Source organism: Emydura macquarii, unplaced genomic scaffold, assembly GCF_026122565.2.
Source record: "Emydura macquarii macquarii isolate MOO-44397 ecotype Brisbane River unplaced genomic scaffold, CSIRO-AGI_Emac_v2 contig_318, whole genome shotgun sequence".
NCBI classification, from domain to species: Eukaryota; Metazoa; Chordata; order Testudines; family Chelidae; genus Emydura; species Emydura macquarii.
In genome coordinates, this window is record NW_027130455.1 from 13,049,277 (window position 1) to 13,067,746 (window position 18,470).

The window sequence follows — 18,470 nt, forward strand, 5'->3', positions numbered from 1 at the left end:
GTAGCACAGAATGGCAGGGACGTGTCAACAAAAACATGTATAGGACAGTGATTTTCAAGAGTCTTCTAACCTAACACTATGGATTTCTAATCATCTGCCAGTATTCCTCTTTGTAGGGGTCATGACTTCCCCCTCTGCACTGATAGCACATCTCTCTTCTAGGCCATGCTGCATTTAGCTTACTTCACTTGTCTGTATTCATGTGACTCTTCCCAATTGATGATCATAGAGTGTGCTGCAAAAGTTAATGATGTTCAGAGCAACTTTGCTTACATGGCATTTAGCCACGTTAGTTGCATCAGTTTTAAATGTGAATATGCTGCATACAGCTGCTGTTCTACAACTGCTCCCTTGAGCTGGCTCACTCCCTCTTTTTGCAGAATATTATTTAGAGCATCTCTAGTGGTTGCACAGAGACTGCAACAGCTATGTGATGCCGTGTGAAAAGAGCACAATACACAGCTGCCTTTCCTCATCAGTTGGCCCGCCTGACAAGTTTATGTGAAACTAGTAGAATTTTTGCTTGGCATCTGGGTGTTTGATTTTTGCCTTAATATATACATATATTATGTGTGTATATATATGTATATGTATATAATATATGGTGCTGTTTGTTCCTGTAAAATTTACTGCTGTACATGTAGAGCACTTTTTTAAAGAGGATATGGGTAATGTGCATCTTCATATATGAGGAAAATAACAAGCTCTAGGTGAAGATTATGTCACAAGTGAGTCTTTCCTACATTCAAATTTTGCAGAGAGCTAACCTTTCATACGTGCTGGTTGCACATTCTCTTGATTGAAATAAAAGCAGTCTCTACGTTATGAGACCATATCTCTTACTGAGAATGGATTGCCGCCAAGCCTTCATTGAATCACACTTACTTAAATCCAGGAATATCTTTAATATTTTTAATAATACCAATTATTCACAAAGCAATATTTATAAAGGAAAGCAATACTTGGAAGTCTATAAATATACCTGTGTTGTGGCAACATTAGATTTTGTTTCATACAAATTTAGACCTAAGTAGTACAGTAGAAAGCTACAGAAATGCTCTTCATCTATCACTATGCATTCCTTGGTGATAGAAGCCATAGATACAAACCTGTCTGTCAACTCTTTGGAGACTCATCTGTAACAGATATTGTAGTTCATTTGTTGCTTTCTTTCTAGCAGGCCAGGTTAGAGACCAACCTACCTGTTATACCTGTTCTCAGTGAATATTGTTTTAAAACATCTCTTAAAGCTTGAGGTGATGTAAGTGCTTATCACATTCTGTAATAAATAATAATTAGCACTTTCATTATTCACCCACTTTTGAAGGGTTGTAAATCTATATATTAATCCTTACGATGTCTCTTCTGTGTAGTTAAATAACAGTCCATTGTACAGAAGAAGAGACTGGGACACAGGGACGTTTTTGTGGCTAGCATAAAATTTCACATTTCCTGTTTCTAAGGTCATTTGTGCAGTCTACTAAACCACATTGACTCCTATTTCTGTGTTTCTCCCAGTTATCAGCCTTTTACCCACTGTCCTCAGGTATTTTGAAGCTTGATTATAGCTTGTAACTTTCACCATCCAGTGTGGGAAAGGGTAAATATTAAAGACATTTCCCTTCTGTATGCCTTCTCAATGCGAACGGTTTTATCTAGCAAATAAACTGGCTTCTACCTGCAAGTTTGAAAGATGAGGTTTTAAAAATCTAATTCAGTGTTTTTAAAGCACAGGTCTTCCTAATGCAGAACACTGTACTCATTGTATTGTGTGGTGCAAGTATTATTCTGGCTTTCATCTCCTTATTAGCTTGTTGTCTGTGAAGCAATTAATAGTACTGGCTTGGTTCAGGGAATAGTGCAATTGGGTGTTATGCAGGTTTCTCACACACATTACGTATTAACCTTCATTCAATTGACAATATGTTGATACTCCAAATGTAGGTGTTTTCTGAGCAGAGATAGTGAATTGCATCAAATCAGGTGGTCTTGAAACATTTGAGATGTGGATCAATGCTTGCTGAGACCGCAGACTCATTTTCACTTGTTATCTGAAGTCTCCAAGTTCCAGCGTAGTTTTTGATATATTTTCCTTTTAAAAGTGTCCAAAGTTACCTAAAGTCTTACCCATTCCCTTTCTTTGCACTGTTCATTTTTATTATCTGTTATTTTTGCATCACATTCTCTTGATTTCTTCCAAAATCTCTCTTAATCTAGGAATTATTATATAACAACTTTGCTGCCCTACGTTTTCTGATTCTAGCTCTCTTGGAAGGAATTTCACCTGGCATATGTTAATATGCATTCTAATTTGTTTAATAAAAAAAGACTTCAGATACCTAAAATTAACCAAAATTAAACTAAAATTAACCAAACCCCTCATGCTAATATAGCTAATATAGCAACCCCTCATGCAATTTGAAAAATGACAAATTAGATTAAGATAAATTAAAAACTACATCTCTAAGTAAATTAGTGCCTGTAGCCATAGCACCCTGAGCCTATGATGCTGTCACATTACACCAACCATAGGTTGGGACTGATCATTACTTGAAAGGAATATTTGCAGGGAACCTTAGGAGTGGCCATAATTAGAGCTGGGGATTGAGTAGGATTCTGAGTCAGCCCTGCAGAACCAATAGCCCAGTATTGTGTAAGGGTGAATTGTGCTTTTGGAAGTGTCACTTTTCAGATGAGTCATCAAATCAAGGCCTGTCCACTTATAGTCATTAAAGTTTGTCACTCTTTACAAGTAGCTTGAGGGTAAAATCCTGGCCTTGTTGCAGTTAATGGAAGTTTTGCCATTAACTTCAATAGGGCCAGGTTTCACACTTGGTATCCTAGCAAAATTGTAACTCAGGAAATTATGTTCTGACTGTCTAAATTTCCCCTGCAGTTTCAACTGTATTTAGTGTAATTCACACTCTGTTCTGAACAATTTTGTATCATGCAATCTCATCCCAGAAGAAGCTGCATGTCAGCGGTCAGTGAAGCAATTCTCATAGTTTGTATATCATGATGTTTTTTAAATGTTCACTGAACTTTTGAAAAATGTACTTTACAAAGCAACTTTTTGCACTGTTGACTGTTTGAGTTTAAATTTAAAATTCTTCGTTAAATTAGTATTCTTTTGAGTATCTTGTGTCTTGAAATTTTCTTACTTCACAAACTCTGATGCTGCCTTATATGGCTTTGCAATGCTCTGAAGGGGTTATTCAGCTCTTAGAAATTGCTAGATAACCATGGTCCTGCATTCAGTATCATTGATCAGCCAATAATAGTTTGTCCTAATAATGTACTGTACCTGTCTTGTCTCTGGTTGAGTATATTCTCACTCAGCACATCCTGTTTCAGGAAGTTATGTAAGGGTCTGTCTACACTGCAATGTAAACCCAGACTCAGGATGAAACCCAACCCCCCCTTCCATCTTCACACAATTCTGTTTGACTCAGGCCAGCAAGCCCTCTGGGCTCCAGGACCATGGTCAAGGGTGGGTTCAAGCCAGTGTCCCACAGTGACTTGGGTCCAAACTCCATTGTTTGCAGTGCAGATGCAGGTCAGGCTCTGATCCCCCAGACTTGGATCCTTAGAGTCCACCAAAGTTATCCCACAATCCCATGGGATGATGTTCCCTGTTCTCTCTAGCCCAAGGCTGGCCAATTGACTCCCAAAATACAGAAGCAACCACCTGGTTCAAGTACGACTACTCAGCGTTTAACCCAGGAGGTCTCAAACTTTTTTTTCTGGGACCCCCTTTGAAAATATTTCAGGCTTTGACGACTCCCCCCCCAAATGTGATGCCCCCCTCTATACCAAGCCACCCTTACTTCTGTGCTGCTGCTGGGGGCAGCACTGCCTTCAGAGCACCCAGCCAGTAGCGGTTGCCATCTAGCTCTGGAATACAAAGTGAAGACAAGGAAGCTCAAACCGTGAAACAAGCTTTTAAACTTAATTTTTACTAGAAACACACATTAATAAAAAATGTGCCAGGGTATTAAAAGTAAGAACCTTCCCTTTTAGTATGGTATGCCATACAAATTGGCCATACCACAGCGTAATGAGCTGCCTGTAAACTGTAAACTGTCCAGAGGTGTAGGAGGGGAGGCTAAATGTAATTTAAGTATGTATGGTTCAAAATCAATGTCCAAAGCACAGCTGGAGGTTTGTATGTGTTCCAGGAATGCACTGGTGGGGAGCGGAGATGGCTGTGCAGTTCTTAGAGGATCCACATTATTGTGTGTGTTTGCATGTAGTCTATGGGTAGATGCATTCAGAGCAGGCTGCATCAGAAGCTCTAGGGAGGCAGTAATCCATGTGGATGCTAATACAGCATCTTATTGATTCCCCTGTGAATTTTGACCAAACCCTGAGTGCCAATAGCTGCAAATCTTTGGTAGCAGGAACTCCAGAAATGTAGTCAAATTTTGGAGAAGAGTTTTTTTTTCTGGTCTACCTCTGTATGTCACCAGCTAACTCTACTCATACACGTGGTGCTCAGTCATCATGAGTTTGAAAACCCATGTGACATACATGACTGGTTTGTCACCAGCAGCTTGGAATAAAAGTCCCTTTGCCATTCAGGAACGTCCATAATTATGTCCTCCAGAACGTGGAATTCCTGAAAGGACAGGAAGGCTTAGGTGATAAGCCATGGCCCCTCCCACCATGTCAAAAGTGGTCTGTAATTTTTAAAGAAAAAGCAATTGTAAATATTAATTTACCATTGTTTGTGCTCTAGGATTTTTCACTGGGATTAACACAGTTATGTTCATGAAGCTTTTGGGAACTGAAGTGTTCCCCTCACAATATGCTGAATCTCAGTTTTACAAAGTACGATATTTTGGCCTTGAGCTTCCACAAGGCACTCTTTTTTGTGGAAGAAGTGAACTTGTTTTGAAGTACTGAGACAATAATGCACTGTTTGATGCCTGCTTTTAGGACCTTCAGCCTCTTCTGGTCCTTCCCCCCCCAGCAGCGTGGCCACACTCCAGCAGGTCCCTGGAATTCAGAACTGTCATGGGCCAGTCCAAGTGGAAGTGTTTCCGTGATGAACTTATGGTGGATGTTTTGGACAGGGCCAACAAGCAGGTGCAATACCAGAGGGAGAAGGATTCATGGCAAGTGGAAAGGTACAGACAGGCTGCAGAAGAGAGAGGACAAAATTGCAGTGCATGAGAGGCTTGTAGCGCCATTTCTGGAGCAGGAACATCGCCTGGGGGAGGAAGATACAGTGCAACAGAAAGACCTGTTCAAGAGGTTGCTATTGCTTATGCCTGCAAGAATACGGGGTCCTGCTGCAGCACCATGTGCAGCCCAGGAACACTTTGAACAATTCTATTGTTGGCTGGCCCATGCAACCAGGACTTAGAAGCAGCTGGACAGGACAAATATATCCCGTCTGTTCTTTAACCCTGTCTGCAGGCTTCAACCCCCCCTGCAAACCTCCAGCCTTGTGCAGCAGCTAAATATGCAAAAAATGGAAAGGAGAATGGGGGGCTAGGAGACACGCAATATTATGGGATGTATATGTTGGCACTGGTTTCAACGTTTGCACTGTTCAATGTTTGGTTTATGCACTTTGTTTTATTAATAGTTTTGATACTGGTTTACTACTGGTATTTTGGTGTGCTAATGGCAGCTGGGCTGCCTAGCAATGGTTTAGCACTAGATTTTTTTTTTTTTTTTTTTAACAAAAACAACTACATGTTCATAAATAAAGGCTTTTATTTTATTAAGAAAGTCTATTACCATCATTGCATCACATCGTATAACATGTATTTCAAATAACAAAGATAAACACATGATCACGGACAGCTGGGAAGTTGTTTCTAAACACAATTTCTCAATATATTTAGTTATATCAGTGCATACTGTATATGCACAGTTCTTGCCAGTTGCCACATGCCCCCTTCCCATTGCATAAAAAATCATCTCATCTACAAATAAATGCATGACAATCAACCCATCCATTTCATTGTGTGATGTGATTACCTCATTTGCTGTAAGCATTGTACAAACATGTTCATAAGAGTACTATTCTCCCTCTTAATTTGCCTATGCAAGCTCATAATGTGGGAGCATAGAGCATACCTGATTTCTGTTGCCCGAGTGCATCCTATTCCAGCTGCCATAGGTGCACTTTCCGGTTTAATGTATTGGTTTAATAATCCATTATTATCCTAGGTCCATTCAGGGGCAAGTGGCTCACATTTACCTTCACAAAGATTGTAAAGAGCACAGTAAATCACAATTATGTGGACAGCACTGATGACACTGGAATCCAATGGGTCTGTAGAGCCCAGTGGAATTTTTGTCTGCCAAATGCACATTCAACCATAATTCTACACCTGCTGAGTGTATGATCAAACCTTCTTTTATCAGGCCCTCTGATATCAGGCTATGGTTTCATAAACCAAAGCAAAAGGGATACAGGGAGTCCCCCCCGAATAACAGTGGGGACAGTAACTCCATTTATGACAAAGTTGTTTACTGGGAATAGTGTCCCCGTCCATGAATGTAGACTCCTGATTGGCGGAAAACCCTGGCATCATGATCTTTTCCAATGCAGCCCATGTTGATATCCATAAATTGGCCTCTGGGATCCACAAGGGCCTGCATAACAATGGAATTCAATAGTACCCTTTTCAGTTTATGTTCTCATACTTCTTGAGGAGGGCAAATTATGGGCACATGAGTCCCATCAATGGACCCGTACAGCTGGAAACCCCACTCTCTCAAAACCAGCAGTTACTTCAGGAATATTGTTTATGCACACCATCTTTGGATAAATCATGCGTCTGATTGCATCATAAACCCACCTCACCGCAGTTGTCTTTCCAACACCAAACAGGTTAGCAATAGACCTGTAGGAGCCTGGGGTAACCAGCTTCTAGATGGTTATTGCAACCCACATCGAGATTAGTATGGCTGCCTTCATGAATGTGTCTTGATGCTGGAGAGTTGGGGCAAGCTACTCACAAAGCTCCAGAAATGTATCTTTCTTCATGCAAAAGTTCTGGACCCACTTCTGGTCATCCCAATTCTGCATGATGATATGATCCCACCCATCTGTGCTTGTGGCCTTGCACCAGAAGCACTGGCCTATGTAGGAGGCATCAATGGCTATATTGAGAGTCATGAGGAACATCAGCCAGGTCAAGTCTTCCATGTCTGTATCTTCCTTCTCTTCCATGAGGTGCCTTTGGTAGGTCAGAAAATGCTGCCAATAAGTCTACCAGCATCTCATGGATGCTCTTGCTCATTTCCTGAAAGAGGAGTGAAAGCCTAAGCAAGAGAAGCTCTTGGAATGGTGATTCCTCCATGGTGCTAGCCCTGGTTCCTTGGCTTGGCAGGATGTGTTAGTGGGCTGTGACAACTTCCTGTAACGTGGGTTGGACAGTCAAGTTTATCCTATACTGCACCACAAACCAAGGGCTAGAGTGGCCATAGCTGGAGATTGTGCTAGGTAATCTGGGATATGGTGGTTTGACTTGGGTCTGCATGCTACAGTGTGGATGCTACAGCTCAGATTTGGGCCCAGATCTATAAATAGTAAACCTAGGGTGACCAATAAGTGTGGATGCTCAAGCCTTGGACTTACAAACCCAGGGTCAGCAGACTCGAGTCCCACTAACCTTGGGCTAACATTGCAGTGGAGACACACCCTGAGGAGTCTTTCTGGGTAAGTTTACGCAGCAAAAAAAACCCCAATGGCAGTGAGTCTCAGAGCTTAGGTCAACAGAGTCAGGCTCATGGGGCTAAAAGTAGCGGTGTAGATGTTTGGGTTTGGGCTAGAACCTGGGCTCTGAAACCCAGCAAGGAAGGAGGGGCTCGTAGACCGCCAACACTCCAGCCTGAACCCAAATGTCTACACTATTATTTTTAGTCCCACAGTGCTAGCCCCACAAGGCCTAGTCAGTTGACCTGGGCTTTGAGACTTACTGCCCTGGGGTGTTTTTTGGTGTGTACACTTACCCTCTGAGACAGATTTTGAATTAACTGCATCTGGTTCCTAGGGGTTGACAAATCTCCAGGATTGTCTTGGAGTCTCCAGGAATCTTTAATTAAGGATTATATCATGTGAGGAAACTTCTAGGAATACGTCCAACCAAAATTGGCAACCCTGCTTGCTCCTGTAATATGAGTTAATCTGTTGTTATAAAAATCACAATTATTTTTTTAAAATTTTACCTCTATATTTATATCAAACACAACGTCTGTACTATGTTGGTTAGAGATGTGATTTTTTTTTAACTGAAATATTTATGCTGGTGAAAGCCCTACTGTTGAAGCAGTTATATTAGTATGAAAGTGCCTAAACTCCTTTCTGTAAAGGAATAATCTATCCTGGTGTAAAGTGCTTTTATGACAATCTAATTGAATCCACCCTGGGAGGGTTGTACTGCTCGAAATACCCCAATATAACTCAAATGGTGCAAGGTTTGTGTGTAGACAAACCTGTAGAGTGGAAGCAAAGTCCAAACCAAAAATGGTTTAATGTATCTTTAAGGGCAAAGCCATGGGGACTGATTCTCCACCGATAGAGGTAATTGTGCACTCAACTACATAGTGTGCGTGCTGTTACCCACTTATGTTTTTGGCAATGGTCCTGGATAACTTTCTTTTAGTTTATAAATTGTATCTAAAATATATATATATAAGTACATCTATAAAATTTACAGAGGACAGGAAGCTGAAAAGGGTTTCAAGTACTTGAGAGGACAGGATTAGAACTCAAAATGTTCTTGATAAATTGGAGAAGTGGTCTGAAATCAACAAGATGAAATTCAATAAAGACAGGTGGAAAGTACTACTTAGGAAGGAAAAATCAAATGCACAAATACAAAATGGGGAATAACTGGTTCAGCAGTAGAACTGCTGAAAAGGATCCAAGAGTTGTAGTAGTTGAATGAGGAAACGTGATACAGTTCCAAATAAGCCTAAAATTCTGGGTGTATCAACCGGAGTGTTATATGTCAGACATAGTAGGTAACTGTTCCCCTCTACTTGTCACTGGTGTGGCCTCAGCTGGAGTACTGTGTCCAGTTTTGAGCACCACACTTCAAAAAAGATTTGGACAAACTGGAGGAAGCCCAGAGGGGAGGTACAAAAATGATGAAAGGTTTAGAACACGCAACCTATGAGGAAAAGTTAAAAAACTGGGCATGTTTAGTCTTGAGAAAAGAGGACTGACGGGGGATCTGATCGCAGTGCTTATGTATGTTAAGGACTATTATGAAGAGGAGGGTGATTGGTTGTTCTCTGTGGCCACTGAAGAGAGGACAAAAGGTAATCTGCTTAATTTGCGAGAAAGATTTCACTTGGATGTTAGGAAAAACTTTCCAGTTATGAAGATAGTTAAGTACTGGAACAGGTTATCAAGGGAGGTTGTGGAATCCCTATCTTTGGATGCGTACGTCAGGAATGGTTTAGGTATACTTGATCCTCCCTTGGCATTGGGTGATGGACTAGATGACATCTCAATGATCCTTCTAGCTCTATATTTTTGTGATTCTAACATCACTCAAATTTGTGTGTTTGATTTATATTAATAAGGGATTTTTTTCTTGTTTTTTATGTTTATTTTTCCAAGCACTCGAGTTGACAAAGTGGATTTTAAATGGCTCCTTTGTGTAACTGTCATTCATAGAGGTTTTTAAAATCTACATTAGGTAAAAACACATTTAGGGATTTTAAAATTTGGATTGTTGACTAATGGTCCCAGCTAGACTTATAGCTACAGGAATTTTTTCTTGGATAGTTTATTACCATAATATCTTGACATATGTGGAAAAGACTCACTCTGCAGCAGGAAGGGTAGAAAATTCTTTTTAGATACTATATTAGATTATTTGTAGGGAAAATCATCTAAATCTAATGAATGAAAAAAGTAAGTGTGATAGGACATGCCTGCCCCATGGTGCTCTCTGCTGGCTGAGGTTGGCTTCTATACGCCCTTTAAGCATGTGCACTCTGGGAGAGAGTGCAGACTCCCTGCGTGCTTCCCTGGAGCCCTCTGCCTCATCCAGACCTTACTTCAGAGCCTTCTGCAGGAGCCCAGCATGCTCCCTGTGGTTCCTCCACCAAACTGAGTTCTCTGCTCTTTTATGAGGTTCAGGTTGTGACACTTCCCAGGTGTACCCAGGGTTGTGAGGCACTTCACTACCACACGACCGCTCTGCCCTTAGCATGAGGAAGTCTGGTGTGTGCCTGCTGCCGATCAGTTCCCTAACTCCTCCAGCCTCTGGCAACAGAAGTATTACCTTCCAGCCTCCGCAGGCCTCTGTCACTCTGTTAGTAATAGGCACACACCAATCCCCAAGTCCTCTGAGCATCTCTCTGGGGTGCCCAGCCCCTGCTTCTCTGAAGACTTCCAGAACTCTCAGACTCGCTACTCCTAAAGGAATAATATGCTCCAGTTTACTAGATTCAAGTGATAGTAAGTAAGAATATTAGAAACAACTAATAAGACATTCCTCCATCTTCTATAGGACAGCTTACCCCAAGTCCTTTCCCCAGCATTTTTAGCTAGCCATCTTCCTGTTAATTTCCTTCTGAAGTCTCTGCAAACTGTTCATTAGCTTTTGACTCAAGTATGCTAATAGATTTCTGTTGAATGGTCCACCAGGAAAATAACTGTCTCCCACCCACTGTCTGGAGAAGTCTGTCTCAAGATATGTTGTTATCTTTAACTGACCTGCCTTTAACTACCAGGCCGAGAGCACATAATTTTCCTGCAGCACCTGTGTTGCTTGAAAGTCAACTGATCAACGACTGACTCAGCCTTATAAAGCTCATATGATAATAGTGTGAGGCTGTGTGGTGGCAGGCTATTCCCTGGTGTAAACAGGTGCACTGTTCCAAAATATTTTCTAACCTAAATCGCTCCTTTCTTTACTGTAGGCTATTACTTCAGGTTGTATCTTACTGACCAGTTAATATCTATTCTTTTCTCCATCCTTTTTGTTAATGATGTACATAGTTTCATTTATATGTCAGAACATTTATGATCAAACAGCATTGCTCATAACCTAATGCATATTTATATATACACAAACTAATTACTGATTAGATATTTTGCCTTTTTTGTTACTTTGAGTAAGTAATCACATTGCACAGTACAGTTCACATTTCCTCACACACAAAAAGCTTATCTTTCTTATCTAGTTGGCCCCCATTTCCACAATATTCAAGGATCTTACAATATTTAATGAAGTTACTCTTGCAGCACCCCTGTGAGGTGCGGAAGTGCTATTATTCTCACTTTATGGCTGGGGAACCAAAGCACAGAAAACTAAATGACTTGCCTAAGGAAACGCAGGAAGTCTGTGGCAGAATTCATGAAAAACTTCCATTGGTTTCTTGAGAGTTAGGCCACAGGTCAAGCTAAATCTGCCACTGCCCGTGATGAGAGAGTCAGGCTAAATCCTTGAAACTAGCTGCCCTGCTGATTGATTTCCACCCACACAGCTTTATGCTACAGCATGCTTCTCTATCATCGTCACAGGTGAGCCTTAGATTCTGGGTTTGGGCTTCTGCAATGGGCTAAAATGCATAGGAGAGAAACACTAAGAAAAGTGTTGCCACCTATCATGATTTTATTGCCAGTCTTGACTGGCAATATTTAGTGTTTTTCTAAAAGCCTCAGCTGCTGGCAAAAAGTAATTACGCCAAATTCTCAGTTTTCATTTTTTCCCAAACCAGGAAGTTTATAGCCCTTGTAGTTGCAGGAAAAAAGCTTGAAAAGGTGAACTGAATGGACCTTAAAGGCTCAGACACCAGAAAATTGGCTTAAAAGTAGTAATTCCCAGGATTTTAAAATATTTTTAAATGATTAGAGTTGGTGATAATGTTTCTTTATCTACATTTATTTACCATATTCCTAATGCTTTGTCCAGGATTGGACAAAGCAGCAATTAAGGTTGTACCAAATTAGCACCAATTTTAGAAGCTTGTATTCAAACCTCTAGGCTGCTTCTCACACACAATTGTCCCCAACTGCTGAGCAAACCGTGTAGTTTTAACTGCATCCCAAACACATTGTAAAAACTTGTGCTTCGTCCATCACAACACCAGGCCCAGCCAGGTTCCAAACCTTCTTGGTGTTGTCTGGATTGATAAAAAGTGAGCTATTTTAATCCATTATATTGGAAAGGAACTCTTGCTTTCAGAGAATAAACGAGAGAATGTGGTAACAGTCTGTGGTCTCTTCTCAGGTACCTTCTTAACTGATTCAGTCAGCCCAATCCCTTCAGACATTGTGAGCTTCACAATTGGCTCTTGTATTTAACTCCATTGCAGGAAGTCTTGGCTGAAGTACTTGTCTAAATATAGTTATTGATTTCATAGCTTTATTAGTTTTGTTACAGAAGAATCTTATTGCAAGCATCTGGGATAATATATAATTACGGAATGAGAGCGTGCAAACTTTTCAGGGAGAGTGGTACAAACATCTCGGGGACACTTGACACTAGGGTCTTGATTCTCCACTGCCTTGCACCTTGTACAGTCATTTACATCTGTGCAGAGTGGATATCAAATGCCACCATTCTGATCTGGTAACATTTTATATCCACTAACACTCACTTTGTGTAAATGATTCCACAAGCTGCAGAGCAATGGAGTATCAGACTCCTTGTTCCTTTAAACTCCCACAGAAAGGTTGGATTCCTGTTACTGAGTTAACATATGAGTTCCATTCTGCCATGAAGGACCCTTTTTTTCTGAAAATATGGATGGCAACCTAATGCAGAGAGGGAATGAATTTCAAATTCTTGGATCCCTGCCTTTCTTTAGATCCATACTCAGAAGAGAGGGAATCAAGCCTTGTACTTTCAACAATTAAAACACCAAACATTTTCAACTCTTCTCCAAATATATGTCAGGGCCAGTTTTCTTTTTAGCTACCAATAGTGATTATTATTTATAATTTTGTATCTTCTGCATACGATGGGATCATGCTCTGATTGAAGGCAGTGAGAGTAGGATCAGGTTCATAGTTTAAGGTTCTGAACACATACGTTTCAGCCTTGAACTATTCCTAGACTATTAGAGGTTAAACATTGTTCCATATGTCATTGGAAAGGTCATTTTCTGTTTGCATGTGAGATCTCAGATATGCAATCAAGTCTCGTTAATAAAGTATTGATGTCATGTTAATTTGTGTATTTTACCTCCACCAGTGCAATATAACACAACACTAAGCTTCCTGTACAATGCAATTTACAGCCTACATTCTATAGCTTTAGATAGCATTTATAATGAATGGAGTTTTGTTCTAATGTTGTGAATAGGTGACCTAGGGAAATGTGGGTTAATATACTGGAATTTCTGTATCTTTTAAGTCAATAAAACAGATTTTTGTTTAATGATTTATTTTTAGATACTGATCGAGCTTTAGCGCTTCTAGAAGAATATTGTAAAAAGCTAAAGAAGCCGGAAGAGCAACAATTGAAAAAAGCCATTAAAAAAGTGATGGGCATCTTTAAGAGCAGCTTATTTCAGGCACTAATAGGTAGGTACTTATGCATAATGCTTTATTTGCTACTGTTAGACTCATGCTTTTGGCTGTTAACGGCTTATGGTTGTGTTCATCGACTGTCTCTTGATTGACCAACACTTGGTTAACCTGTACAAAATGAGCTGACAAAGAGATGACAAGCTGGAACTATTATTTTAGAGACTGGGTGGCAAAAATTTGCCTAAATATTTTAAACAAACACTTGTCCAGTAATTGGGAAGGGAAAATAAGCAGAAAATTCTTGAAATGTTGGACTATATATTAGTCATTGCTAAACTGAATATATTTTCTTTTCTCAATGTGATTGGAGACGGGGCCACAGTAGAATATTTTGTATTTTTTCATACAAATTTAAAGAGTGAAATCTTGGCCCCACTGAAGTGCATGGCAAGACTCCCATTGACTTCAGTGGGGCCAGAATTTCATCCAAAATTTCTTTATGACCTCAGTGTTTATTTTTAGCAGAAAACAGTGAGTAACCAAAGGAATTCAGGAATAATTCAAGAAAAATGCTAGATGAAACAGTGAGTAATGTATTTTTGGGCACCATCTGGAGAATGGTCCTGTTTAAAAGCACTTTTTTCATTAATGTGGATCAAATATGTCTGATATTGCAAAGTTATTATAGGCTTGATGAGGCATCAGTATTTCACTTCAAGATCCCTGACACACTTGTAAGTACAAATAGTTACTGATTTAAGTATATGTATGGTGGTGTTATTGTGAAGTGATTGAGAATGTAATAGCTTTATGCCTCTACAAGGAGCCACAGTATAGATTTCAAAGTCCTGGCCAGGACTGTGCAGTCATAGAAAGAATTGCTCGTTACACTACAGGCCCACAGTGGAAATATAGGATATGGAGCCAGACTTCTGCAAAGCTTGGGGATAGAGTGCAGATTTGGCCCAGTATATATCTAGATCCACATTTTCCCATAGATTAGAGGTTTGGTTCAGAGCCAACTCTAAGCCATAGCAATGTGTTGAGAGATGATTTCTGATTAATCATGGGAAAAGCTGAAGCACACCACATGGATACTCTGCTTTTACAGTTATGAGTGGGAAGGGGTCGGGTTCACGCACTATGTCGGTAATGTTTGTTGCATTTATGAGGAAGTACAGCACAGTCTGTTTTGCCAATCTATAAACTATTTCATAAATGGAAATAATCAGTGCTAAAGTTATTCTTCTTTTCAATATTATAGTGTCTCTCCTAAGTCCTTTAGAGTGTTTGGTCTTTCTTTATAACTTTCTTGTCCTTGTTAATGGCTATGTATTTGTTATTAAAATATAAATAAACTCCACAGAATGTATATCAAATACATGGAAAAATGATCAATATATGAACTAAAGAACAAATATTGGTGAAAAATTTCCTTTTTGCTTTTGTATGGAAATAACTAAGAATATAGAAATGTACACAGAATTAACATACAAATTGCTGAAACAATAGTATTCATCCACTAGTGAATACTTGAAATTGTTATTTTGGGAACTCCTATTTCTACAGTACTTCAAAATAACCCTTTAAAACTTGCTAACTGTGAGCATTTTGTGGGATGGCTATACTTTCAATTTTTTAAGGTGTTAGGGATTTCAGACTTAAAACACATACCATTTTGAACAAATAATTAAGTTACATTGCTTTACGTGAAAGCAGAAGTAAAGTATAAAGAAAATAAATTGACAATTAAAGCAATACATTGAAAAGAGCAATATTTCATAAGTAAAAGCTGCTGTTTTAATTTTTGTTACTTTAGATCATCTTCTCTACTACCCCAATACACTTTTTAATAAAGAGACTTTGCAATGGTAATACATGTTCAAAATCTCTCATGATAGAATTTGTTTTGCTCTTTGGTTGGCCTACTTTCTTGATTGATACAAATGTGATCCCCCCCCCCCCATCAATATTTTAAGGCTGTGAGATGATACTGTTACATAATCAATAAAGAGGCTGTTACATAATCAGTATTTCAAATAAAATCACTTCAGTGACATCTGTTTTAGCCTCTTTTAGTAGTCTGCCTCATTTATCCATGCATTAGATCGCATACAAAGAAACATCTAATGCAAGACTCCCATTTTCTAGTTCTCTTCCTTTGATAGCTCTGTGTTGCTGACTTCACAGCTTCCTCATAAATATAAAATACTTTTGTTATTGGCTTAAATTTTCAAAAGTGACTAGTGATCTTGAATGACTCAAGTTTTGTGTGCCCAGCTTGAGACATCTTAAAGGGGCCCGATTCAGAGAGTGGAAGCTTAGCACTTTCCAAAAGTCAGGGTCCTTTAAGGTGCCTCAAATTGAGCATTTACAAACTGAGACATCTACTCTCTCTTGAAAATTTAGGCTGTAATAGATAAAGCACAACAGGATTTTCTTACTGAACCATTAACCTGAACACTTCTGGATGCAAACATTCACACATTCAGAGTAGTACTAATAGTATTTATTTGATGAGCCAAATTCAGCTCTATGTAAGTCCTATAACTAGGGTGACAGATGTCCCAATTTTATAGGGACAGTCCTGATATTTGGGCCTTAGTTTTATATAGGCTTCTATTACCCTTCACCCTTTGTCCTGATTTATCACACTTGCTATCTAGTCACCCTATCTACAACTTCAATGAAGTTCTACTTACTTAAAGCCCTCTGAGTTTAATTTTGTAAACTGTTCACATGTATGAAGTGATTTTATTGCATCTTGTTGTAGTTGACTCCAAAATGCTTTCCAAACAATTAGAGTTTCCTTCAAATAAGAGACAAAAAGGATAGATGAGAAATCAAATATACTTAGAACTAACTTTCAAACTTGGCCACCTAAGCTAGGGTGTCCATTTCATTCTTGAGCACCCATGTTCCTACATGAGCTGTCAGAAGTGTAGCTTTATGACTTAATATGGGCATCCATATTTGAAACAGTACATAAACATCTACATAGCATTTTTCGTCTTCAGTGCACTTTATAAACATTAACTAATGATTCCCAAATTGGAAAGGAATAGGAGGAAAAAGTAGCCATTCTGGAAAAAGTACCATTGTTTCTTTTTTTTATGAAAATGTTCTAAACACACCAAAAGATGGTTGAATTGAGACCAGAAAATGCTACTCACATGTAAGTCAAAGATCTGTGAAAGATTTATAAAACGATTATTGCTGGATTGGTGTTTTAAGTTTTAATTCTGGCTCAAAAGCATCCCCAATTCTCTGCGGGCTGCTCATATTGCTGCTCTTCTTATTGATGTTCCAAAGTTTAAGTAGCAATTGCTAAGAGGCACATTCTTAAAGAGATGTGTGGTGCTGCAGTCTCAAGAGTCCTATTAGAGTCAAGTAGTCCAAACACAATGCTTTTAAAACTTCACCCTGAGATGCTAACAGAAAAAATAATAAACCTGTCAAAGAAGAGGAAGGTGGAGCTGGAAAGGAAGGAGGAGGAACTCCCATTTAGAAACATACATTTCTTTTAGTTAGTTCTAAATTAGTCTCTCAACAGAGACTATGTCCAGTAGTTCCTTTTTCAGCTTGGTACAGCAAGAGCAGTTTGGGCTGGTTTTTTGCCTCTCCTGCAGTTTCCACAGATATAATATTTTGAAATGTGGGGGTTCTGTTTCATTGTGGCACACTGCTGTAATCTGAGTATTTATTTTTCAGAAGAGATTCTACAAGGAAAAGGGAATAATGATTAGACTGACCCTCATCTTATCTGTGTTCAGATCCAAAGGCAAGATGTGCCTCTTTGATTGGGCCCTTCCTCTAGAGGCAGCATCTCCCTCAGACTGAACCATGGTGGGGCAAATTGCAGGGGAGAGCATGCTGGGAAGAGGGAAAAAGAAATGCCATGAGATAGGGAAGAGGAGGAGAAGGAAGGAAGGATAAAAATAATAATTACAAATATATAACCACTGGGAGATGGGGGAGACAGTGAAATGATAGTCATGCTTTGAAGTCATGCTGAATGCTCATTGTCATATACATTCTGGGGTCATAGGAAACAATAATAATGTAATAGGAACTAACATGTAAGGAAATGATAGGGATCTAACTTACATAATTAGGGTGAGAAAAATACACAACCCCCATTATTGATACGATTCTTATCAAAGGTCAGCTCCTCAGCTGAAGTCAGTCAGGGTAGCTCCACTGACTTCAGTTGAACTACACTGATTCACATCAGCTATCTGGTCCTAACTTCTTGCAGTATGCTAGGTTTGGAATTTGTTCTGATATTCCTGGAAATGTATAGCTACATGTGAGAGAAGAAGAATGATTAATTCATAAGACTATAGGACTAATTCATAAGAACAAAGGGAAGATTTACCGTGTCTCAGAAAGTCATGGTGGTTAGCTGTATTACAGTGGCATATAAAATGGACCAGGTACTGTACAGACATGTAGGAAGAAGTGGTGCCAGTTCCAAAGAGCATACAATCTAAAAAGATAAAACATGGACCGAGTGTGAGGGGAAAGGCATACAAGCAAAATGGTTAGAATGCTGATGGATGTATATTGAGTGTGCACCTCTGCTGTGCCATTATTCGTCCCAGACTTAACTCACCTACAGACCCAGATGATTTTAGTTATTGTGTTCACAACTTTTTATTTTATTTTTTTCAAACTCCTGCAATCTTGGCTAAACGAAGCTCCCATCCGTATCCTGCCTCAGCCCACCTTCCCTTCATCTCTCTGCTGAGAACCTTCCCCGTCCTTCTATTCAAGTCCCCATGCTGCCAATAGCTGAGGAATTCAAATAATATTTAGTAACCTTCCTTCTTCTTGTCACACCGCCCTCACCCATCAGTCAAATACAAACCAACGCACAGAGTATAGAATGGCCAGCAGTGTTGGCGCTCCTAAAGGCAAAACCCCCGGTGTTGCTAGGAGAATACTGGGGACTGGTGAAACCACATGCCCACAAAGTCCTGCCTCTATAGACACTGGAAGCCAAAGAGAT

General features: G+C 39.6%; 1 protein-coding gene across 1 annotated transcript in view; it reads left to right on the plus strand.

Annotated features, from left to right (window-relative positions):
- Positions 1–18,470, plus strand: part of LOC137165978 (disks large 1 tumor suppressor protein-like) — a 263,745-nt gene that overhangs the window by 9,249 nt on the left and 236,026 nt on the right. The window contains exon 3 of the mRNA XM_067567537.1: positions 13,382–13,513. Coding sequence (XP_067423638.1) covers positions 13,382–13,513 — 132 coding nt within the window. The remainder of the gene's footprint in view (positions 1–13,381; positions 13,514–18,470) is intronic.